This window comes from Tyto alba, unplaced genomic scaffold (assembly GCF_018691265.1).
Source record: "Tyto alba isolate M040663 unplaced genomic scaffold, T.alba_DEE_v4.0 Super-Scaffold_40, whole genome shotgun sequence".
Taxonomy (NCBI): Eukaryota; Metazoa; Chordata; class Aves; order Strigiformes; family Tytonidae; genus Tyto; species Tyto alba.
Window position 1 is genome coordinate 35,246,482 of NW_024881316.1, and position 27,357 is coordinate 35,273,838.

General features: G+C 37.0%; 1 protein-coding gene across 3 annotated transcripts in view; it reads right to left on the reverse strand.

Annotated features, from left to right (window-relative positions):
- Positions 1 to 27,357, reverse strand: part of ROCK2 (Rho associated coiled-coil containing protein kinase 2) — a 99,896-nt gene that overhangs the window by 54,248 nt on the left and 18,291 nt on the right. For all 3 annotated transcript variants that reach the window (XM_042802951.1, XM_042802950.1, XM_042802952.1), the window contains exon 2: positions 2,505 to 2,586. In XM_042802951.1, coding sequence (XP_042658885.1) covers positions 2,505 to 2,586 — 82 coding nt within the window. The remainder of the gene's footprint in view (positions 1 to 2,504; positions 2,587 to 27,357) is intronic.

Below are 27,357 nucleotides of genomic sequence, written 5' to 3' on the forward strand. Positions count from 1 at the left end.
CATCTAGGCATTTGCTACAGCTCTTCAGCTGCTGAGAAAAATCAGAAGAGACAAGAACTCGCTGTTCCCTAACCTAAGAGAGCAACAACTTACTGTTCCAAAAATTCTTAATACAATTCCCAACTCTTCTTCCAAGCCCAAGGTAGTGAGAGGCTTCAGCAAGCCCGTGTACACTCTTCCTTTCCACTAATACCTGCTACCCTCAGGACAGTTTCCAAAAGGACAGGTGCTATAGGTTCAGCAACTTTAAATTGCATAAAATGGTAATACCAGTAAGAACCCAACTGTTCTCCTGTTTTTTTCCTGCACCCAAGCAGCTCCCTTTGTGTTGGTGCAAATATCAGTGAAACAAAATGAAAATCAGAAACTGGTCTTTGCTCTTCTTTTTCTTGACTAGTTTTAACAAAACGAAACAAACAAATGAACCGCCCCACTCTTTGCATTAATTCTGCTCTGTTCCCCAGTCTGCTTCATAGCAAACCACACAAACACCTGTGTTGCAAAGGACTTTGAAACAAAACGCTGTGGCAGCACTGATTCTTTCAGTTGCAATGCCAAAATATTACAAGCTTCAAATATTTACAAGATTCTCATTTCAGATTTTTTTTTTTTAAGTGTAAGTCACAGAAGATATGCAACAGCATTTTTCATTCTCTTCCAGGCAGTAGAGAAACAGGAGAGAAGTTGCATGGGTGATTCCTAAAAGAGATGCATAGCCTCCCAATGTATGAGCTAAATGGTAAGCTCTTCCATGCCTTTTTTTTTTTAAAAAGTTCAACAGGTAAGGATGAAGTGTACCCCTGAAAACTCTTTACTGTGATTTTCTCTGAAACACACCTCAGAATTTTTTTTAACTAGTATCTGGCTATTTCAACTGTGAACTGCCAGCTGACTTTTTATAAAAGGTAGTAATAAAATTGTGAACAAAAGAAAATTGTGAAATAAAGTGTATTTTGGGGTTTCTGCCACTGCTGGTAGCCTGAAGGTCACATCAGACACTTAATAATATTTGATACAGCAATGGGAAAGAACCTAAAGGAGAAAGAGCAACAGCCTTCAGAAAAGAGAAGACAAAGCAAAAATGCTGAGGGGCTGCAGAAAAAGAAAAAACAAAAACAAAACCAAAAACCTGTTCCCAAGGTTAAACTGCTTTCCCATAGTTGCTATTTTTAAGAGCCAGAAGGTACTGATCTTCTGATTAGAAGAAGGTTTCTAATTTTGTTCTACTGCAAAAATCATATCGTAATGTAAAGGTGAATCTGAACAGCTCATGAAAGTTACTGATACTGTCATTTACGTCATTTTCATATTTGCTGTAGATAGGGCTTTTCCTTCACGTCACACATGCAATACAGAGTTGCTCATAGTAAAATTACTTAAAATGCTGCTCCTTATCCTTTCTTTGACAAATACCTGCTTGAATTCCTTGGAACTCAAACTGAGAAAAATCCCAAGGTATGCCCTCTTTCCTAATCTGCTGTTTCTTATTTATTCTGTTTTCAGTGACTTCCCCAAATGAGACTTTACTGGCAACTGTAAAGCTGCATGTCCAGCTATTGGGCTCTGCTAAACCTCGCAGTGCAGCACTGAATTCCAAACATAAGAACTCGCCACAAATGACTACACCAGCCACCATTTAACTGAGGAGCATGAGTAGATAGATATTCAAAGGAGTTCTGGAGCAATAGAGGGCAGACACACATAGCTCTTACCAGTAAAGAATCAAAAGAGGAACTGCTTATAAGACTGCATCTACAGTACGCTCAACATATGCAAATAGAAAAGTTTTTGTTCTTTGTTTTTTTCTTAAATAAATTTCAAAATAAGCTCACTACAAAACACAGTTGTTCCAAGGCAGCTTACTCACTGCAACTTACATTTTAAAGCAAATAATCCACTATTTTTACAAGAAAAAAAAATTATTTGTATACGTGAATAGGAAACACTTAAAAAAATACAAAACACAGCTACTCTGATGTAACAGTCTTCCATTTTCATATGTTTAATAAACTCCAAGATCTTGTCTAAAATTAATTTGGGGAGAATCACATTTACACAAAGGTTCAAAAACGCACTAAGAAATTTTAAGGTAATAATTCAGTTTTAAAAATCAACAGCAGGCTTCTCTGTTAGATTAAATAAGACTGTATATACAATGTTGACATTTTGAGTAATTAATTCCTAAAGAATAATAACTGGGATATGCTTTACAAATTATGTTGCTGCACACACTTAAGATAAAAAATAACATAAAAGGATTTTTCCAACTGCAGTTGGAAAAATTACAATCTACATCTGGTATTTTCCAACATATTTTCAGCAATAAAATGACTTCCCAAAATGAGACTTCTCTGTAATAAATGATCCTCCAAAGCATTCTGAATATAGAAGCTCAGAGTTACATAACTTAGTGAAATGAAAATCAGCAATGCATTTCTGACCACTCAGCTTCCTATGACTGAGATCACAACAGTATCATTGTTTAATGGCCACTTGTGACTTACATCTATTTAAGAAATTATCGATGTTCTTGTTCTTCCTCAGTGCTGGATAATCCAGATCAAGGACCAAAGAATTCAAACCATCCTGTAAAAAAATAAAAATAAAGTTAATTAGGTTCTAAAATCTTATTTAACAACCTTTTTAAAACTACTACACTGAGACTGATTATATATATTATTCAAGCATGCATTGCATTCCTAGTAGGCAAATCAAACAAGCTCTCAAGTATGTTTACAAACCTGCAAAGGAGCTAACACACACTAACTAGCTCCAAGTTGGTCTATAAACAGTACAAACATATTACCACTAATTAGTGGCACTGGGACTTAAACTGGAGTAGTAGTTCTACTCTTAACCTGTAAGTAAGCTTACACATTAAACACTGATTAAAGATGCTCAGTTTAGTCAATCTGTTTTTCTTATTTCCATTATACTATTCCTCCATATTCAAAAACTTTGTATTATCCACATTATTGCTTTGATCAGTCTCTCTACCTTCTCATTACGGATATTCAAAAACCAACTGCACATTTTTTTTCTTGGAAGCAAGACATGACCTAATGTTAGGAAGACAATTCACCACATAATTCAACCTCACAAGACTAGATTAATTTTTCTCAGTGACTCAACAGAAGACAAGCCAGAACTCTACATGCCATTCTACCATCAATGACTCCACAGAAAACAATTGAGACTTCTTTAAAATGGCAAGGGATGAGATCACCAAAATCTAAACTAAAGATAGCATTTTAAACACTCGTTACAAGACTTAACTGAATTTCACCTTTCAACAACCTAGAAAAACTTAAAAAAAAAAAATCACTCTTCAAAACACAAAGCTCTTTCCAGTTACACAGGGACAATTAAAAATAAAAATTTGTTTCAAATACTAAAAAGAGCCAGAGACTCCATTCATACTCAGCATTTCCAGTGTTCTGCCTAAACTGACAGCTTTGTTCACTGTTCTAAGAACAAAATCCTGAGACAATTTCTTCAGGCTTTTGACAGGGTATCACAAAGATTTAAGTCAGAGACCACACCATATTTATTAGCAGGCAGCCAACAGAACTAGATTTTTTTTTCCCTTAATATATGTGGGAAGGGATCATTTGTTGCAAATATCACTAAAATTATTATAGTCATTCTAATAATATTTCTACCTGCATAGAGTTAAAGGCAAGGCCCAAGATTATTAAATACATTTTGGATGCCAGACTGTTCTAAATACACACACACAAACAGAAAAGACTACATCTGTGGAAATGTCACTTTTCACCACAAAAAAACATTAATGATGAAGCATATTTTCAAAATTATGAGATTAGATTGTAATTTATTTATTTTTTTACTTCCTAAAAAGAGAAAGTATCTTGGGAAGTGTCACTGAGAAGCTGACAAAGTACGGGTTACACAAATGAAGAGGATTAACAACTGGCTGAAAGAGTACATCCAGAAGATTGTGATCAGTGGCACAAAGTCCAGTTGGAAGCCAGTCACTAGCAGTGCACCCCAGCACTCACCACTGGGGCCAGTACTGTTTAATATCACAAAGTTCAACAAGGGGAAATGCCAAGTCTTGCATCTGGGGCGGAATAACCCCAGTCACCAGGTACAGGCTGGGGTGTGACAAGCTGGAAAGCAGTTTTGCAAGTAAAGACCTGAGGGTTCAGGTGGACAACAAGTTGACCATGACCCAGAAATGCATCCTCACAGGAAAAAAAGGCCAGTGTCCTGCTCTGCATTAGGGAAAGCATTGTCAGCAGGTCAGTGGAGGTGGTCCTTCCTCTCTACTCAGCACTGGTGAGGCCACACCTGGGGCTCCCCAAACCAAGGAAGGTAGGGACTTAGTGGAATAAATCCAGCAAAGGGCCATGAAGATTACGACAATGGAGCATTACTCCTACGAGGAAAGGCTCAGAGAGCTGGGACTCTTCAGCCTGAAGAAGAGAAGACTTGGGGCAGGGGATCTCATCAATGTGTTTAAGTAGCTGATGGGAGGGAATTAAGAAAAGGTAGTGCTCACTGACAGGACAAGACAATGGGCATAAGCTAAAACACATGAAATTCTCTTTCAACACAACACTTTTTCCTGTGAAGTGTTCCAAGCACTGGAACAGGTTGACCAGAGAGGTTGTGGAATCTCCATTAGTGGAGATATTCAAAACCTGACTGGACACAATCCTGGGCAACCTACTCTAGCTTACCCTGCACTGAGCAGGGAGGTTGGACCAGACAATCTCAAGAGGTCCTCACCAACATCAACTATTCTGTGTTGTAACACCTAAAATACTTCCACTGCCACACATAGAGAAAGTGGAATTTTAGTCTTTATGTAACATGAACTGTGTTATGAAGGACTTATCCATCACATTTTAGAACTTCTTATAAAAAGAAACATAAAACAGTGTTAATATGCAAAAAAGGGAAGTCAATGAAGAAGACACAGCATCAATCTTAGTTACTTTAAGAACAGTATTTATAAGCATTATTTCAGCTTTGACCATAAGTGTTCCCACAAGATCCATTAAGGATAAAGGAGTGACACACCAGGACACTGTACTCATCTTTCAGAAGGACAGAAGACTTAGTATTTATTTTTAAATTTGATAACATTTTTACAAAAAATACAGTAAATCCAAACCAAAATAACAAAGTTGTCAAATACTTATGAATTAGTCACTGCACAAATTTCACAGGAACTACCCAATAACCAGGACAAATCCAATGGAAAGTACTAACTTGAGGTGACTTTCTGCAAACTAATGTGATGAAATGTGTAACACCAAATTCCTTTTTTAGCAAACACTACCTTCAAAAAAGGATACCTCATTTTGTAGTACAGTGTCTCAGCAGGAATAGAGATCTTCACCTTGCAACATGTAGAAAAGGACCATACTGAATGCCCTGATGGAGAACGGCTGGGCCATTTTTTATGATTTTTACCTAGCACAATGAAGTCTCAATTCCAATTAGCTGGTAGTCTACACACAACCTCTAACTCCAGCATGAAATACAACCTGAAGCTACCCTTTCGTTAATATATTTGCAATATAACTGCATTAATATATGCCTGTAATTTACAGTATCAAAGTAAGAGCCTTTCTTACTATTTAGAATCCATTGACGCAATTAGTTTCACAACTGGTCCTGAACATATTTTTCTGATTAATTACAGTTCTCATTTCTACTGTACAGATTCAAAAAAACTAGTTCTCTAGAGCTCTGAACACCTTCTTACTCTGTCTCTTCTGAGTCTAATACTTTATCACTTCTTTTACATTCTTTTATTTCTATTGAAAAAATATTTTAATGATCACTAACGACTGAGTAGACATTTTAAGGGAGATGTAAAACGCACTCTGTGATAACACAAATCAATAAGGCATATTTTTGTTCTTCATATTTTTGTGGGGGAGAGAGGCAAGGTCACCTGATATTTTAATGCTTTTCATGCAAAGATATTTTAAAGCTTGACCAAGTAAAATATTTATACTGTGCTCTACTTATATCTTATGCACAAAGTCAGGAAAAAGAATAAAGTTATCATCCCCAACAGTCATTTTAGTCAAGTTGGATTACAAGGTCCAAAACAACTGCAACTTCCAATTTCAACTGAGCTGTATATCATCATTTCAGATGTCACTGTTTTTTCCCCTGTTGTTCTGATTCCACAGCCTTTTTGTGGGCTATAAAAACTGAGAACAATATTTGCAGCTAAATTTTTTATTACCTCTTTCTGCCTCCTTTTCATGGACTTCTGGCAACAATTTTCACAAGTAGCTATTAATGAGCAGAAATTTGAGAACAGTGCAACTGCCTATTCTTAACTATTTGGAAGTGTCCTAACTCTTGAGGACAGTCAGCAACAGCTGGCATCAAAAACAGTTGATTAGCATCAGCATCATGACGAATAGAAAGAGTGTCCATTTTTTTTTTTAACCCTGTGAACAAACCTTATTGTCATACTCTTTTAAAGACAAGATTTTAAGATCTATAACATAATTTTAATGTAAGGGATTGCAAGTGCATATCAACATGTAGTTTATGAAAGACCTGTCTTGCACATCAGTATTTTGTCAAAAGGTGTTTCCTTAAAACTTCACATTTTCATTAAAAGGCCTAGTTTACGTAACACAAAAATTTCACTACAATTAAGAAGCTGGGTCAAAAGATTACACAGTAAAACATACTGTTCAAACTGAAGAGAAGTAATCCAGGAAATGACATCTCCTCTGTCTAGGCCTCACAGATAAGTCACTTCAACCAGGAAATATGTTATTAAAGTGATTTCACTGTTCACTTCCTCTTTCTGCTATTACAAAAGGCTCAGAAACTAACAGGCCAAAAATAGCAGCCTCCAAACAAATGCACTGTTGGCAAATACAACGCTGCCCCCATTAAAAGCCTTTTGCTCACAGCAAATTTTCTAAAACATTCTCCACAGATTGTTTTCCAAGAGAAAAGTCCAAACTAGGTATTTTTGCAACACCCTCCTACATCAGGAGAAGGGTTTTTGGACACTCTGGCAGCAGCAACCACCTCTGGTAACAAGATGGAGTGTGGCTTTCCCAGCAAGCAGCTTGCACTGTTACAGACCTGAATGAACTGAAGAAGGTAAGAAATGTTCAGGATATATGGGACCTAAATGTTTATGTTCTTCTCTCTGACAGAAGGGGCAGTAATAGGGAAAAATAACGATAGCTTCTAAATAAGCAGCTCAACGTTAATTCCAGGCAATCCCACTGAAGCCCTCACCAAACTAAACTATGCTGTGCTGATACCAATTTCTAAAATTAAAATAGCTATATGAATCTGTCGAACGTTGGTATGTACACGTAGACTTCACAGGATGACACAACAGCTCTGACTACTTCAATTTATTCCTCACTTTCATGATGAGAAAGGAATAAAACTCAAGACCAAAAAGCTGACTGAACAGAAGAGGTAACAGTTAATTCCGTAAAACCACAGGAAACAATTCATAATCCTGCAATAAGTGGAAAACTTAAGAAGCCTGATCTAATGAAAGATGTTCCTGTCCATGGCAGAGAGATTGGACTAGATGATCTTCCAAGGTCCCTTCTGACTCAAACCCATGTAACTCTATGACAAGGTCACTAAACAATTACATATAGGAAAACCAAAACACTATTCCTTTCCCCTTTGCCAGCCATCCAAATCCTGAAAAAAAAAAAAACAAAACAAAAAAAAAAAAAAAAACAAAACAAAACAAAAAAAAAAAAAAAACACCAAAAAAACCAACTATGCTGCAGTGGAAAGTAAGAATAGAAAAGTCTGTAACTTCAGATTACATTTTTCTAATTTGACCTACATGTTTTTTAAAGCAGAACTTCCTAAATCTATGCACACAGGAACTGACCATCTAATGACTTCACCATGATTAAACCTCCACTATATTCTTCCATATGCCAAATGGACTGTTAAATAATTCTGGTCTTTCCTGAGCAGTTACTTCTTTCCATATCATAGAAGCTACCTTTGGATATAAGGCTAACAGCTCAGTAACAACATACAACACAAAAAACAACTGAAAGGTCATATGCAAGGCAAATATACCATTTTCCCAAGCTTATCCTACTCAGTGATCATTAGGATATGTTGCAATTTATTTTTCTCTTACTGAAGCATAATTAGTACGTGAAGGAATAATTCAGGGCATGGTAATGCAGTCAACATTTACTGTTGGGAGGTCCTGCTATTCTAGAAGTTCTTTAGTAGTTCTACATTAATTAACAGATTTAACTGTACTGAGTATGTGCAGTTTAGACACCTAAAAGCAGCTGCTGTCCACAAATAAGTATGTAAATACTTAACAACAGGTTTTACTTGCAGTCTGTATTTGGAGGGGTAAACAAGTACTGAAATTATTTAAATTACTGAAATTATTTTAATGTTGTCTACTATTGAATAAATGCAAATTTTTCTTCATCATACAAGCAATACTGTTCAAGGACCGTCATCTCATGTGCTACATCCTACGTGCATAATTTAATGATTTTATACAATTTACCTTGTTATTTGAAAGGCACAGTGTCAAACTGTTCAATTGTAATGACAGGATGATAGCAGACCAAAAATAGCTTCATCCTTAAATACTAACACAAGAATAATCACAAAATTGTGTTAAAGATGCAACAAGAACTTTAAGGAACGACACCACAGAACAGCAAAAGCATGTCAATAGAGGTCAGAAAGGCAAAGGTATATAATGAGTTGTAGTTTACAAGGAATGAGAGGAAAGAAGGGAAGACACTTTATAATAAAGAATGATTCAAATAAAAGTCCATTAAGATTTAAGGCAAAGACTGCACAGAAAGCTTAAGTTTTCCATGCTTTCTGCAATTTTTTTTTTTTTTATGTTGCGTATCTGAACACATTTATAAGGGATAAGAATGAAAAAAAATCTTAAAAGAAAATCACTGTACATGAAGAAATGTGCTGAGGACAGCAAGAACAACTGAAATTCACTCTAAAATATTTAAGGAGACTGTCTTAATCAATTTTCTTTGCAAACTCAGGAGAACGGGAGAGGTCATCAGGACTGAAAAGGGCAAATCAAAGCACTACAAGGAAAATGGGAAGGTCTTCCCAAACTACAGGTAAGATACTTGGGGAGAGGAAGATAGAATAAGATATTAACCCATTTGTAAACACCCAGAAGATTAACATGCAAGATCCAGTGTTTGATGTTTTTTATATTCTTCTCAAAGACAAAACAGTGTCATGTAACTAATTTCTGGCAGCATATATGATGTAATCAATAAAACAAAGCATCCTAACACAGAAATAAAACACAAGACTCACTGATCTCATTAGCAAAGTTTAAAAATACTGCATAGGAAATAATGGAAAAAAATGTCCAAAAGGTAATTATTAGGAGTTTGGTAGTCATCAGGACTTGAAGCATGTCAAAAAAATTCCCCTGGGTTTGCTCTGTTCCAGTTGTACAGAATATTTTCATTACTATTGAAAAAAAAAAGTAACTTATCTATTAAGAACAAATAAAAACCAGGAAATTATACCAAAGTCAGAGATCTGAGCACATGCTTTTATTGCATATAAAAGTACCTCAAAATGAAGAAAAATATCTGAAAATAATACAATCAGATGCAATTCAAAGGATAAGTACAAAAAAAAGGGGGGGAATCCCCACCAACATATGCTTTTTTAAAGAAATTAAATGAGAATAATGAGTAAAGAAGATGAAAACAGAAAAAGACACAGGGTTGTAAGAGACTACAAGTCCAATTTAGGATGCATAAACAGGAGGTACATTGTATAAGACCTCACAGAGAAATAATGTTCTTTTGTAAATAAAGATCAGAAATCATTTTCTAATATTGTTATAGTCTGAGCCAGAATACTGTGTCCAACTTTGTGAAACCCTATACAGAGGACTGAAAAAGACAAGCTGAAAAACAGCTGAAGGGAGGTTAACAAAAGCAAGGAAGTAAGAAGCAATCTGTGCTAGGGAAGACTGTTAAGAATCATAGAACCACAGAATGCTTTGGGTTGGAAGGGACCTTAAAGATCATCTAGTTCCAACCCTGCTGCCATGGGCAGGCACAGCTTCCACCAGACCAGGTTGCTCAAAGCCCCGTCCAACCTGGCCTTGAACCCTTCCAGGGAGGCAGACGACACAGCTTCTCTGGGCACCCTGTGCCAGTGTCTCACCACCCTCACAGTAAACAATTTCTTCCTTACATCTAAATCTAAATTTACTCTCTTCCAGTTTAAAACTATTATTCCTCATCCTATCACTACACTCCCTAATAAAGAGTCCCTCTCCAGCTTTCCTGTAGTCCCCTTGAAAGGGGAAGGCCACTCTAAGGTATCCCCGGAGCATTCTCTTTTCCAGGCTGAACAACCCCAACTATCGCAGCCTGTCCCCATAAGGGAGGTGCTCCAGCCCCCGGATCATCTTCATGGCCTCCTCTAGACCTTCTTGAGCAGGTTCATGTCCTTTCTTATGTTGGGGGCCCTGGACCTGGACAAAGCACTGCAGGTGGCGTCTCACCAGAGCAGAGCAGTGGGAAAGAATCCCCTCCCTCAACCTGCTGGCCACATTTCTCTTGATGCAGCCCAGGATGTGGTTGGCTTTCTCTGCTGCGAGTACACGCTGCTGAGTCATGTTGAGCTTCTTGTCAACCAAAACCCCCAAGTCCTCCTCCACATGGCTGCTCTCAATCCACTCATTGCTTGGACTGTATTTGTGCTTGGGATCGCCCCGACCCATGTGTAGGACCTTGCACTTGGCCTTTCTGAACTTCACGAGAACAAAGACTTTAGTCTTAAAGGTTAGCCTAAGAAGAGACAGGACAACTTCTTTCAAAACATAAAAAGCTGCCATGAGCAATCATGATGGATGTTTCTTCACTTCCACAGGAACAACATAAAAAATTAGCTGAACTAGGAGTTAAGATTTAGGTTATAGAGCAGGAAAACAATTCTAAATAGCAGTAGTGAGGAACTGACATAATATAACTACCCAATGGAGCTGAGAAATCACCTTCCCGATAGAAGAACAAGTTAGGGAAATAGTTATTACAGCAGATCCAGCTGTGGATCCTACCTCTGTGAAGAGGACTTCACTAGTGATCTCTAAACTCCCTTTCAAGCAAACCTGGAAACTCTTCATAAATTAGCTGAAGAAGCAAACAAAAGCAGTATATTAAGCCCAAGGGAGGAGACTGAGAAAGAGGAATAAGCCAGCAGTGGTGAATACGGAACTTAATCTCTAAAAGTTTATTCACTTTAATAAAACAGTTTATAAACACTTAACCATTACTAAAATGCCAATTTCTCCTCCAAATCAGTTGTTGCTATTTTCTTAATAGCCTTAATAAAATGAAACTGGTCTTGCATGTCTTGATGGTTATCACTGTAGCCATGGAATATTCAGTATTTCAGCAGAATCTGCTTTCATCTGAAGTCACTGTACATATCCAGGTTCTTTAGCTACCTTTGATTTTAGAATTCATATTGCTTTCAAAAAAAAAAAAAAAAACATTGTGCAGTGAAGCTCAGCACTGCAAACTTGTTAAAATACCACTAGAGACAATTTCTTATTAATTGGAATTCTCCAGGGCATTTATTAGCAAGCTTATCTCCTTAGCGAGAGAGCAAAAGCAGTTTGGTGATTTTGACTGTTACTCCTCTGCAGCAAGCCCTTTATGCATCAGTATAGATGAAGATTTCCCAAGCAATCAAGCCGAATAGTACAAGTATTAGAACTGCAATAATACTATGTACAAATGCACAGAAAACAAACCTGTGTTTGGAATTGTTTCTCTGACACCCTCAAAAAGTGGAATTACTTGCCATTTCATAAGAATCCAAATGTAAGACACAGCTTCTTTCTCATTTCTCTTTTCCTAATCAGGACTTTCAAAGGCTACAGCTGGAAGAATCAGAGGTAACACCATGAACACTGATAAAAGGCCAGAATGCTCATCTGACCTTGAGGTAAGAGACAGATGTGCAGTCTGTTCTTAAAATCACGTTTTGACCACAAGGCCATGCTCATTTCATATTAAATAAGAGTCCTGCTTCTCCATCTTAAAAATTATTCTACTTTTCTTTTTGTACATTCAAAACAGTTCAGTCTGTGAATTTCGTTTCAGCAGCTAGCCATTGCACGTTACATCATCAGTCATTTATCCCTTGATTCCACTGTGAGCTTATTTTTGGACACATATATTTCTCACACATTGCTTCACATAAAGCAAATAGTTGCATTAAATTAGATATTTTTACTAATCTGTTTAGCAGTCTTGGACATATAAGACACAAGAACACAATATAATAACTAAAAAAAGTATACTTATTAGAGTAAATAATAAAAATAACAGTCTGGTTTACAGTAACTGGAATTGCAAACAACAAGGCTTGAAAGGAGAATCAAGATACCATCTAGCATCCTCCTCCCCTAAAAGCACAATTGACTAGAAGTAATAAAAGGACTTGTTCTTTTCTAATCATTGATTCAGAATAAATGATTACAAAATCTCCCTGTACTAAAAATATCAGCAACTGTTTAAAATCACTCTTTAGAACATCTCTAACCCAATAAATAATAGCCTGCCTATCATGCTATCTCTTGCCTAACTTCAAATTTGACGTCAGCAGCATATTCTAATCAGCTGCACCACATATTTCTTAAAATGTAAGTGCTGTATTCCACCGTAATTCCATAAGCCCAGATTTCCAGTTAAAGTGATGAATAAAGCTGATGAATGAAGCAAGGAAAATCACATCTAACTTTGGAGTACAAAATCTGGATGCACTATGCAGAAACGCAGAACACTTACTGCCACAGATGGAATTTTTTTTTTTTTTAAGGTTAAGATACCAAAATGAATCCAGCAGGCATCAGGATGCTCTGATCCATATGCTAGCAGAAAGAGGCACTGCTTCTACTTCAGAGGAGAAACAATTCTAGTCAAACAGAAATAGTCAAAACAGAGTAAAAGTCCTACAGATTAGCTGCTGTCCACATATTAACTAACACACAGATGTGTTTTGTGGACGACTTCTGTAAAAGTCAATAGTTGTAAAAATGACTGCTGGAAGAAAGGGAGCTTGGAGGTAAAAGACAGTAGGAAAGATTAAACAGACATGGAAAAAAAACCCAAAGGGGTAAAAATTAATTCTAAATAATAACGAGTCAAAAGACCTTGTTCAACCTTGAACTACTCTTGGGTCTATTGTCTAATAACATGGACAAACCAATTATTTCAAGAATGTCTTTGCATGAGTAGATACTTAATGACACTTGAGGAAAATGTACAGAGTTTAAACCAGATGAGTATGTATATCCATTTATACCAATCACACATATCTAAAATAAATGAAGTAAAAGAGTATCAACATCAGGAAAACAAGTTTTTATCTTTGCAATAGTATATATGCATTATTGATTGGTAAGGAGATTATTTTTTAATTTAAAACATTATAAGCAGCCCTTAAAAAACGGCTAACAGAAATGGATTTGACAATGAATTATTTACAACCATTTTAATTTATTTAATTGCTTAGTATACATTATTTTCCTGAAATATGAGTGCCTTATTTTTAAGTCTGACATTCTTGAACGTAGTTGCATCTGTTCACAATCTTAGTTAATATAGATCTTCTCTATTATTGATAAAAAAGAGCATAAAGTTGAAAGAACATTTTTATGGAATCAATTTGAAGAAATGCTTTTTAGTTGTTTTTTTAGTAGAACAATATGTTCACATAGCATAACTCCCATGTCATACATTAGATTCATTTGGAGTTTCAAATAAACACATTGTGATACACTGTTCCAGTCCAACATGCATCCTAGAAGCAAACTTCACTTTATGACCCCAGACTGCACTATTAATTTTGTCTCTCAAACAGGTAATGCATTTTCCCAGAAAAGAAGCCTATATGTAAATGTTAAAATATGTAAATATAAAAAATGTTAAAATAAATATTTTTATATATATATGTGTGTGTGTGTTTTATAAATATATAAAATAACCTAAGTAACACTTCCATTTTAATTCCTGTGTCAGGACTACAAATGCAACATTCTAGCTTTTAAAGCAAAACAGGAACTTTTCTAGCTGATTTCTGCTGAAACTCAATACATACGCTGCTAGGGATTGACTAGAGTAGTAATTCCATCATATGTAAAATGCACAATGATGAGGTATTATCAAAGAATGGAAGCTTTCTCATGAACTTCAATAACAAAAAGGTACTTAAGAGGTCACTAGCCTCAGCCTTTAAGACTGGAAATGAACATGCTGGATTTCCTGGCAAGTTTAAATAGAAGTGTTTGATCTCCCATGTTTTTCTCTGGAACAAAAAGAGTAAGATTGTCTTTGCCATCTGAAATAATCTGGAGAAACTTACTATCCAACAAATACCTGCCAGAAAAGAAAAAGAGTTAAAAAAAAAAATAAAAAAGGAGAAAACCCAACTCTCCCCCATCTACCAGAACCACACAACCAGCTGTCCGGTATATAAGAGACCGGATACACACTTGGGGGGACACATTAAGCAGCTGCTTTGAGCATGGGTTGAACCTAGATGACCCCATGAGGTCTTCAAAGCTGAGTTATTCTGTGATGCTACAACTACCTTTGACCTGAGCATATGCAGGTTGGCACCATTAAAATCAGTTTTTGTACCAACAAGTCCAAAAACTTCTGGTCTAGTGGAAGATAAAGACAGTCCTTAAATAGGGAATTTTTTTACTCTAAAAAAGTATAAAGTAGTAGCAAAGAAGTGTGGCTGACAGGAATTTCCTCTCTGCAGATTTTGAGAGACTTCAGAAAGCCCAAGGAAACAAGTACCTATTGCAATCTGTTGCTGTAATTACTCATTTTTCAACTCTCTAAGCAACAAGTTAGTTCTGTGCACGAATCTATATTAATTAGCTATTTCACCTACAAGATCAGTCAGGACTTTCACGTTGCAAACAGCTGCTCCCCAAAGTTGTGAACAGGCTTTATTAAGATCTTTGGCCTTCCTTCTTTGAAGGGGAGGTGATGCAAAGGGCCACAGAAGAGAGCGGAAAATTTCTTCTGAAGGATTTTTCTGCTACTTCATCAATAAACTGATTTAGTCACAAAGAACTGTTATTTGCTTGTTCAGTAAAATCCACTTACGGTAAGGTTTAAAAGACATCAAGGTAAGTGCAGAACCTTGTTTTAGAAGTTGCTATCAGGAGAATTCATTACAAAATTTAAAATTTTACCACAGTCAACCACAAACTGGGGAAAATAACAGCTCTTGACTTCCGATCTGTTTATCTAGCCATACCTTCCAGTCAGTGGGTGTTGTTATACCCTCTGCTTCAATTCGCAGATGCTTTTAGTGCTAATTGCAAGTTACAGCAGAAGGAACTGTATTTAAATATAAGCTGAATGTAACATAATACTAGACACCTGAACTCCAAAACTGTAAAGAGAAACTACAAACTATTGCACCTTGAACAGAGAAGCCATGATCAATAAATCCTCTTTTGTGTTAATACACAGCACCTAAATTTTGCTTTGGGGGGAAGGGGGGAGGATGGGGGAGGGAGAGTAGAAATCACCAGATCAGTATTCGTGAGATATTCAAATGCCACACAAGACAATAATAAAATTAAAATATTTGTCACTTCAGTTACCGTAAAACACCCTGTACCAAGCATAACAGAGCAGCTAAATATCTGAATGACTCTGATTAAACCTGTTTCTCTTAAACTGGGAAGCATTTAGAATAACGCTGCCCGTAAAAAAACAGAATACACACACATACATGTACATCCTTGCACACAAAAACAGGTTCAGATCCTGGCAATGACAGGGTATGAAAGGGAAGAAGAAAGATTTCTATGAATAAATCAGAAGCAAAAGACAGTAAATTTGGGCCCACTTTCTTGGTGGAGTAGGAGACCTAGGGACAGAAGATGGGCACTCGATGCCTTTTTGCTGCTGTCCCCTGGAACATAGACAGCTTCACTCCAGGGACACTGACGGGATCCATCTGAGGGATACCAGTGAAGGAGCCAGTCAAAACCATTACCAGGCTGTTCTCTACCACCTCTGAAAGGTCACAGCAACTGGGAGAGGGTCCTATTAACTGGAAAAGGGCAAGCGTCATGCCCATCTTCAACAAAGGCAACAAGGAGAATCTGCAGAACAGGCCAGAATTCCAGTTAACTTCAGGTCCCTGGACAGGCACAACCCTTCTATCCATCAGGCTCAAAGAATTGTCATAACCCAAAGTATAAAGTCCCACTTGGCAGCTGCTGACCACTAGCATTCCCCAGGGAATGATAATGGGACCAATATTGTTTAATATTCTTACTAATACCCCAAAAGTTAGGATACCTTCAGCAACTTTGTGGATAACAACCAGGGGCAGCAGCTGATATACTGGAGGGCAGAGTTGCTATGCAGAAGGACCTGGAAAGGCTGGGAAAACGGGCTGAGAGGAGCCTCATGCAGTTCAAAGATACACACAGATTCCCTCAGGGGATAATGAATACCACCACACACCAGGAGACACTGGCATTTGCTGGCTAAGCAGTGGCATTGAGGAAAAGGCTCTGAGGGTCCTGGTGAAGAAGCTGGTTGTGAGTCAGCAGTAGGTCCTGAGGCAGAGACAAGAAGCAACAGATATAAGTTGCCACTTGGGAAATTGCAACTGCCTGTACAGAAACTTTTTCTCCACCATGGTCAAATGTTGGAACAGGTTTCCTGGAGAGGATGTGGCATCTCTGTATTTAGAGACTTTCAAAACTTAATTCGTAAATATCTTCTAATTGAACCTGCTTAAAGAGCATGTCAGCAGCTTGGTCCAGAAGACCTCCACAGGTCCCTTGCACCCTAAATTATTTTATGATGGGTATTTTTATAGAATTCTGAAAATAGCTTCAATCAGAGCTCAATTACTGACAGGGTGCTATGTAAATCTCCAGAAATACCACAAATTATTTGGCTAGACACTGCTGTTAGAAGAGCTGACAGGATATTTTGTGAAACAGTATTTCATCGTGAATTGTATTATCACAGTGTCATCAATCACAGACCGGGGCCTGTCTGTGGAAGATCATGACTTTGTTTTGTTTTGTACCGCAGCCAAATAGAAGATAAGAGATGCCTGATGGATAAGCACAAATTGAAAGAAGCAGAGACAACATCAGACAGTATCACAGGCAATCAGCTGGAACCTGGTCTCCTATGTATATAGTGACTCAGAGTCACTGGCTAGCTGGATCCCTATTAATAGGAAGGCAAATTAAGTTAGCATGCAAGAGATTCAAAACAGAAAGAAGGGGTTACTTCACATCATAGAGTTAAGCTATAACTTACTGCCATGGAGTATTTCTGTTACCAAGAAGTTTACACTGGGAAGAAGGCTATTCAAGGGAGATAAAGCTGTCAAGAGCCACAAGACAGAAAAACACCACATCTGCCTTGGAGAGTCCCTGAGCTGCCTTGTCTCCACAGGCTGAGAGAATGTAATGGAATAGGAAGAGTCCTTCTCCTGCACTGTGTCCCAGGCACTTCTGAGCTACTGGCTATTGCTGGAAAAAGTATAGTTAGGCTAGACAAACTCCTGACTCAATCTAGCAATCCACTTTCATGTTATTACTTTGAGCAACTGTCCTTTTATTCCTACACAAACTGATTCAATCCCTAGAAGTAATTACAAGGAGGTAAGATAAAGAGTTTCTTTCAGCCTCATCATTAAACACTCTGGACAAAAAAGGACATCAGGTGTCAAACTCAAAAATACACAAGGAAAAAGTGAAGAGTTTCAACAATGGATGCTAAGAGAAAGCATTCTGAAGTCAGCAGTACACTGTATCTTGCCTCAAACTTGAGAAAATGGAGGCTTGGTTCAAATACCAGCTCTGGCAGCAGCCAGACCAAGTGCCACTGCTATGAAGCAGGCTATGAGCTTGCAAACAACATTTGAAAGGATGTAGTATCAGCCCTATGTGGAATAAAGCAATTTTTCTAATCTTAGAAATACACAGAACAAGAAAACTATTTACCATTTACTGACATTTAATCTAACTTGCAAATCTTAAGAGTGGCATTACAACTGCATACCTACTCTGCTATATTAAGAGGGAAAATTTTCAAAATTTAGGATATAATAAGAATAAAGGTTGAGTGCTCAACCTTACTTCACTTCCTCTTTCACATCATGATAATTTTTCCTGCATGGAACACGTGGCTGTGCAATATTTCTTTGTGTCCTTTTCAGATGCAAGTTCTCTCTCACTCAGTGAAAACAAACCCAACAAAAGTAAGTGTATAAAATTTCTGTTTGGTAGTTTAAAAACAACAGCTCAGGTACTTTCAATACTCTAGGAACCTGATTTTCATTACTACCCAGACAATGCAAAAACCACTCACACTGCAGCTTCTGAAATACCATGACTGATTATCAATTTTACAGCTGGTTAAACCTCATTCTAGTTAAAAAAGGCTATTTGTTGTGGTAATACTCTACATGGTAACTCTGAAATTAAGTGGGACACTTGGTCTGGCATTTGCATAACGAGTTCCCAGAACATTCTTCTTCCTAGTGTTCCAGCTGTAGGTGCAAATCAAACAGTTGGGTGTGCTTATGTATACACTATCTTTTTGTTTGCATTTCTGAGAGGGAATCACATCAAATTATCAAAGGAAACTAGTCTTTTTAGAAGAGACTCAAAATCATCATGCAGTTTCTTAGTCTTTTACTGACAAGAACTAAAACAGTTGCAAGTTGTAGCAATATTTTAAATATAAAATTTAAGAGAACTCCAGTGTCTCATTTGTTTAAGAGAGAATGACTATCTCCGTTTTAAATTTAGCATTAGTTGCACTATTTTACCAACTCAGTAAATTACTATTTTCAAAAGAAGACCTATGTCTACTAAAAAAGCAGTATTGTGAAATTGTTCTGAAATTAGAAGTACTAGAGTAAATATCTGTTCTTCACAGTGAAGATGTTCCTGAGTTGCACACTCACTCTTCTGTTCATTACAGATGAAATAAAACTCAAGTTTTTGCTGTACATATGTACGTTCACCCATTTAGCCATGAGACCTGTAACAGGATTTACAGAGGGATATACAAGTTTTCAAGCTCTCAATAAAAAAATCCAGTCCAAACCCACTACATTTTGAAGTCAACATGCATCTTTACCTTCATTTACTCTTTAACAGAGTTCCTGGTCCCTAACTTCCTGCACAAAAATCAGGAAGATGAAGGTATGCAGGTGACAGATAAAAAGGATCTCCTTTTTTCCTTTCAACTCACAAGAAAACATTCCAATACTAATGTCCAAACTTAGCATTAGAAAAAGTGCGTTGATTTTAATCATTTAAAGCAAAGGTGCAATAACCCACAACGTAGCTTACTTTCTAATACTTACTTCTAAATTTTGATATCACCCTCTACTACACGCTACGCAATTCTATATTTAAGCCAACTCTTCACTCAGAATGCCATCACTCTCAGTAGAAATACTTTAGATACCAAAATAGAACTCCTAGATGCAGTAATCCTTTATGCTGACTCATTTATCTGAAAATATAACTTCAGTTCTTCGAAAGCATATACCTAACTTAATTATGTGCTCAAATTACCCATGTTTAAGTGTACCTTTCAGAAACACTGAATTACAGTTGTTTTAACCACCATAACAACTGTTTGTGATCCTTCACTAATGTGCAACTAGTAACTGACATTTTGTCTGATCCTACAGTGTCTTAAAAACATCTGAATAATAAACTGACCACTGAGTGCTTGTTTGAAAAGTATGCATATTTGCCCAATAGCAGCAATGTAAAAGCCCTTCTACAAAGGACAGTCAAAGTAGTAAAGAGGCTAAGAAATACTGCAGTCATCAAATCGGGAGACATTTAAGACCTGAAACATTAATCATCACAAATATTGATGAAAGTTTGGCTTGAAAACTAGATCCATTTGCCCATGCAAAGGATTTGGAAGAATGAAAATCCACTGACTGTTTTTTACAGTAAATCATGGTACTGAAAATCTAGGTTTATAGTAAAAAGGCCAGAGTTTTAGCAGACATAATGCAGACAAGAAAAGGGGTCAACAGTTAAAGAGATGAAAGGGTAGAAAAACATTATACAGGGAAATGCCAAAGATCGTTCCAAAGACATTTTTAAAGGAATTCTAAATATTGTTATCACTTCGCCTTGGGCAAAAGGAAGACAGGACCAGATAAAAGTGTTACGATCTTTTCAGTCTGAATCATTTCATTCAGATTATAAACCAATGTTTCTTCCTTGACTTTAAATCCCATTGGCAACTAAACTATATGACAAATTGTAATTAGATTTTTTTTTTTAAAAAGTCAGCAAGTTAAATGGAAATTTAACTCCCTACCTACCATTGGAGCATACCGTGGGAGAAACGGAAGCTGCTTACTTCAAAAGTGAGCTTTCCCATAAAATTTTAAAATACTATTAGAACAAACTAGTGTTAGACTTCTATAACTAGTTCTAGAATTATTTACAAATTTTCTTCACAAACTTCTTTAGTAAAAGGACCACGTAATTTTTTTTGCAGGTACTCCCACATACATATATAAAATACAGCACACCAATAAAGCATCAGATACTGACAATCAGATTTTACGACCTGAGTTCTTCCCAATTTCAACTAGAGAAAAATACATGTGCCTTAAAGTTGCTTGTTGAGCCAGCAAGACCAATTCCTTTCAGGTCATTCACCAGTACATGTGCATTACCCAGTATATGATTCACTATTTGTAAATGACTTCCAGGATCCCCCACATTACATCCATGGAAATAACATGGGGACAAATAATCTGGAAATGGAAGTTTGTTGTTTTGTAAAGTTAGGTTAACGGTCGGACTTGATGATTTTAAGGGTCTTTTCCAACCTAAATGATTGTATGATTCTATGATAAGCAATCCAGCAGGCTTACAAAGTGAGAGTGGGGATGACAACACCTCAGACATGAGGACACAAACGGGTGCCTTTCAGGTACAGCACAGGCTGTGTAAGGTGCACCTCAAATAAAAAACTCCTAACTTTACAAGTCCTATCTTCTGCCAATAAGACAGCCCAGATTTCAGAATCACAAGTGCCCTGACTTCCCAGAGAAAGGTACTTTACAACAAGCCAATTAAGTCTTCCCCAGTGAAAACACCCAAAGCAGTGACTCAGCCCCCATGCAGATTGTATAGCTGTATTTTATGCCAATTACTGTTTCAGAGCTACACCAGCAATGAAAATTATGCCCAGAGTCCAGCACAGTCTTATCGCTGCACTGCAAATGAAAAGGTGGATTATCTCAACTGCTGTTACTTACACTTCCCGTTGTAACCTGAAACACAGGGAGACTTCTAGATAGAGACTTTTGTCTGGAGTAGGTGCACAACCACACAAGATAACTGATGCACGTCCTTTCTCCCTCCCTTATTAATCTTCACTTTACCAATGTCACAGCTCATACCTCATCCACGCTGCAAACTCAACACTCAGGTAAGCAACTAACTTCCTTCTCCAGGAAATAGGATCAGTTTAACAAAAATGCTGCATTTCCACCCCTTTATTAGCCAAAACCAGCAGAGAACATACATTGCAAATGAGAAGCAAATGGCCTCAAGATCAAAGGTAAGCTTGTGAGGTGCCATAAATTAAAACAAGCAAACGTTCATCAGTATCATCCATTAGTGAGAAGACATCTACCTATACAATGAAAGCAGCTAGAGCAGCTTAGTAGCATCATTTTCTGTTATATCACCTGCTTATTCCCATTTTGTCAGGAGTTTCTACAATTCAGGAGTTACTCAACACTTAGAAACCTTCTACTTATTTGAAGCGTCCCTTGTGTATAGCTGCATAAATACATTTGTTAAAAGTGCTAAGTGCTGTATATAGTAACACTAAGAAAGCATAGTATCTTTTTCTGAAGTATCTTTCAAAGTAATAAAACCTGTAATTTATTTTAAACTTCAGAAAAATCTTCATGGTCCACCATCATTCAGAACTATGAGCGAAAGTTGACCCTCTCACTATGTAATTCAAGTGCTCATTGAAATTTTACAGATTGTTTAGCTTTAAAAAAATGAAACAACTTGAAACAAACATGCAAAATACACTATATCCAAATACATGCTGAAGAGGGATCTATGGATTTACCCTTAGCAGGCACTGCCAACGAAGCCCAGGGCCACCGCGGTGCCCAGCGGCTGGGGCCGTGCAGAAGCGCGTCGGGCGGAGCGGGGGGGCAGCACCCCCACGGCGCACTGCTGAGCGCGGAGCAGGGACCCACGCCACCACCCCGGGACAGCCCCTGCCTCCCTGGCACTGTCAGGAGTGCGGGCTTTACACCCCTTTCCACCTTCAGGAGTAAGAAGCAGAATTCCCCCGCTGTGCCAAGAAGCCTTCAGAGCTGCTTCCCTGCCAGTATTTGCCAGCTCTTCCCCTCTACCTCATGGGCACATCTGCCTGTCTGAAAACTGCCAAAGGGAAGAAAAATAACTATCCCCAAACCCACAGACAAGTATTTTCAAAACTGGGAGACTGTCTTTCAGCTATACATGAAGGCCAACGCTGCCCTAAGAGCAGAAGCCTTATCCTTGTTTCTGACACAGAATTCCACTCTAGTTGAACAATTATCCTTCCTTACCAAAGTGCAGTTTACCAGAAATTACGGTTGTTTGCTAGGACGTGCCGTTTTGCATAGCAATATTACATTTATGAAATGTTGTTTCATAACAACAATTTCATAAAATCAAATAATCAAAATAATTTCATAAAAATCAAATAAATTCCTAAATCAGTTTCATAATGCTGTTCAATTAACAAGAATGCTCATGAAGATACTAACTCCCTCCCTTTGTTGTGAAGATACATTTTAAATATGAAAACTCTTACTAGTACAATTTTAGATTTTTTGTGTTAAAAAAGTGCTAGAAAAGCAAATCTGCTATGGGAAAATCAGCAATAAGTAAGTAGAAATCATACCGAGAAGACATTCCCACAAGTCTCCCAAGTTTTGAAGCTAGCTATAAATTTGAAATCGAATCTTACTTTATAATATACATGGAAACCTGCAACCATGCTTTGCTATATACTAAGTTCTACCCCCTCAGTTGCTGCAATAAAGATTGTATGCGCAAAGTTAGCAATATGACATTTTCATCTTTGAAAATGTTTAAGAAATTCTAATCATACTTTGGTTCATTTTAAAAATTTGTTCCACTCACTGCAGGAAGTGGTTGAACAAAGGCAGAATAGGGCACCTGCCCACCCCTATGAACAGTTGCTCAAATACGATCCTCTAGTAAATACACTATTAGATGGGATATTTATTTAATTTCCTGATTTACTTCAAATTTAAGAAGATGCTACATAACACACAGCCATCTGCATGAGCTACTGTGTGAATGTTTGTGTGAAAACCAGGAATTTTTAACAGTATTACACTGCGTTGTAACATATACAAACCATGAATATGTCAAACTTAAAACTCAAAGTGTAATACCATACATTTGTTAAACTCTGACATTGACAATATAAAAAAGTGAAGCTACACTCAGAGTAGCTGTGACAATGTAAATCACAATGATCTATGCACTCATTGTAATTGTGGCACACTGTAATTTGTTGCATTCTTCCGAACAGCCACAATCTTAGTAAAGCAACTCCCTCCTTGTAAATTCTCTCACAAAGTCAAAAACAAGGAGACCTTCAACAACCCCTCCAGAAGCCTCATGACACAGCTGCCTCCCAGCTGCACAACCTTCCCACTGGCATCTCACGGCCCACTAAAAGATCTAGGTCCTTCTTTGGACAAAAATGGGCTGAATGCACATTTTAAAGATAGAAGCATGAAGATCAATGGAAATTTATGCTGTGATTTTTTAGGCAACTCAGAGGAACATGAAGTACTGTCCCCATAAATGCAGAGGTAAGCTGTTCTGTGCAGTGAGCATGAAAATGAGATAAGTGCTTTTGCAACTTCCACTTTCAAACCAAGTTGCAGCAGCTCTTTATGCTACAGAAATAGTAAGTTTCTTACTACTTCATGCTACAAGACACTTCAGTCAAGATTCACTTTATTTCTACTGAAGTCAGCAGAACTGTCTTACTTTAATATTCAAGACTTTTTAAAAATTGGTGCTTTAACTGTAAGTAATACAGTGTCAGAAGTAGTTATTTAATATAGCCACATTCCTGTGTTCCTCTTTTCTTCTTGGGGTTTCTTTCCTTGCTACAGCTCCATCTCAGCTTGATTCCCAGACAAGACTTCATTCTCTCAAAACTGATGTTGCATTATTTCCATAATTTGTCATTAATTGGTCTTAATATGATATGTTTGACCATGGTCATATGTCTTCTTCAGAGTTGCAATGTCTTAGCCAGCCAGCACATTTACAGCTTTTTAATTCATCTTATCTACACAGTCCAGGTTGCCATGTCATTTTTTCCTACAACTTTTTTTCTACTTACATGTGAAAAAGTCTCCTGTATTAACAATGCATAATGCTCTTCTCATCAGATCATGCAGTAAAATACCTTTTCAAACCTTCAGATTGAAAAGACCACAAACTGTTGAAGATTCAGGACCTTTTTAGGGAAGTCAAGCTTTTAAACAACAATTTTCAGATTCTTCTCTGTATTACTACAACAGTTCAGCTCTTCTTTTTTTCCCTTGATGCACAGACCTGTGGAGGACACCAAGCGTTTTTCCTTGAATTTAGAGTATTCTTTAGATTGCTCTCGAAAGTTGTTTGTTTGTTTGGTTTTTTTTTTTCATCTACTCAGTGGCAAAAAACAATAGCCAAGCCTACTTCATAGTTTAACAATGGCACTCTACCAACTTCACAAAAGCAGAGAAATTCTAAATGACTACTATTAATAACCATTTACAAAGAGGTTCTGGAAGTCTGCTGCATGGAATTATACTATCTCAGCATTTTCAGTGTACTACATTGACCACACAATTTTAGTTATGTTGTAGCTTTACTACAAGCATTTGACTTGCATGCCCTTCAAAGAGAAGTTTTGTGTGAGCAAGACTACACAGTGAAATTTAATGGAAGCCTCCAATGTAACTGGAAAATGCTGTCAGTAAATTAGCAAATGTTTGATAGAAACGTTATTTAAGAGCACTTCAAAAACTTGACTGGGAAGCAAAAAAGGGTCTAGCCTGGCACTATCTCTAAGGAGACACACGTCAATACGTAAACCTCCGGTGTTTTAGAACACCAACATCAACAGAGTGCCTGGGTGGCCATATAAAGTTGCAGCTTTACATTTGTAGTATTTAATTTTCATAACTTCTTTGAAATGTAGTTCATAGTTTAAAACAGAAGTCTTTCTGATCTTTAAGTTTTAGCTGTGTGATGTCATTTCACCTCTTTAAAAAGATACAGCTTTCGGCCAATTAAGCATTTCATTATAAAGGCTGTGTAAATGAGAATATTAATCCAAGCTCTCCCCCTCTTACACATTCCTTCCCTAACATGACATTAATAATAATGCACCTAAGAGATTTATAACTAAAATCTATGCACTCTATCCCTCCTACGTTGCCTGCCTCTGGGTCTCAATATCTCAAGATATCTGGCTTACACAAAACAAATCATAACAGATATTGCACACATTAACTACACAGAATGTATAAAAGCTACTTTAAAATGCAACTTTAAAAAATAAAGTTAATAAATTTGAAACCTATGTCTAAACATATTATAGTCTATTAAAATAATTTAATCAGGATTGTGTTAAAGGTAAAATGAGAAAAAGCCTAGACATTATAGCAACTCTTGGAATAGGTGATGAAGCAGTTATTTGCTACATCTTTTAACAAAGCCTGAAGGACTTCCACAAATAACAAATGTGAAAATGTTGAACTTGTAAAATATTTTGGTAACTGCTTTGTTTTAGTTCACTAATGAAAAATGATCAAAACTAGTTCTTTTGAAGGGGTTCTGCGATGGAATTTAGTGAACAGCATGTACTTTTCATTAACTGACCAATTCTGACAATTTCATATGAAGTAATTATCATTCTGTGGCATGCTGAAATACATACTGTGTCAAGGACCTTTTGAAGCTTATTTTCTTCCATTTGTCCCAAACTGTAGAAAACAGCCATTACACTGTTGATGCTATCAAGAACCATTTGAATAAAAACTGCATAGAAATTGGAAGCTCAAACCTATGCTATACTTAAGTGAAATGTGATATCCACAGCAGTTAAGATGGATGTCTCAAGAACTTACTCCACCTGACTCTTCTCAAAACAAACTTCGAAAGCAGATTAACATTATTATTTGCTTCCAAAGCTGTGTACATTGCAGGCATCTAACAATGAGTAAATCAATTATAGCAAGCCACAGTCATTTTTCAGGGCTGCAGATTAACCAGTCAGGCAGCGTATGTTTGCATAAAGCAGTGATCTATTCAAGGTCTGAGGATGAAGTTCCAGGACAGTCTAAACCAGTCTCCCCGTCCCCTAAACAAAAATCCCCACCCCTCCCTTGACTCAGCAGCGGTGCCTTTCTCTTCCTGAGCAAGCCAGTTTAGGGAGCTGAACTGGACAGGTCTTTTGCAGTTTTCATTTTTGGCCATTTAGCTCCTAAAATCTGCTCACTGCAGGGTCAGATAAGTAAAATAATCAGTGGAAAGGCAGCAGAAACTGGGAGGGGTGGGGGATGGGAACCAAAACAAAACACATCACAACACCAACAAAAAACTGGGAAGAACTTGTTTCTTTTAGAACTAATTGTTTCTGGTCATACTAATCAGTCTATTTTAAGACCAAAATATTTTTGTAATTAAGAAAAATATGATAAGCATACTATCAATAGCTATTAGTTTATCTATAGAAAATGTTTTGCATTTTGCTGAGTTATGGTTCACATCCAAGCACACAGATGTCTCAAGAACAAAACACCCCCTATATATTTTAAGAGTCATCCAGTAAGTTCATCCTTTATTTCCTTACAAACAAACAAACAAAAATGCAAAATGTCAAAATAGTGAATATTTATATAATTAAATATAAAACTATTCAAACTTAAATGTAGTACCTTCTTTAGCTTAGAAAATAGAGCAGGAAATTTAGAGAGAGTGAAGAAGATAAAGGTAATTTGCAAGAAAGTCATATTGCACAGCTATATCAGTATGTATATATTTTGGGAAAAGATTAATCACAGACTATTGTAATTTAAATCATTCTATTTTAAAATGATCCATCCTCTACAGAGAAACTGTAACATCACCTCACCTCTTCAAATAGTTTTTCTTTTTCATTCGAGACAATGGTCATGACCCCTCTCATAAAAAGTTGT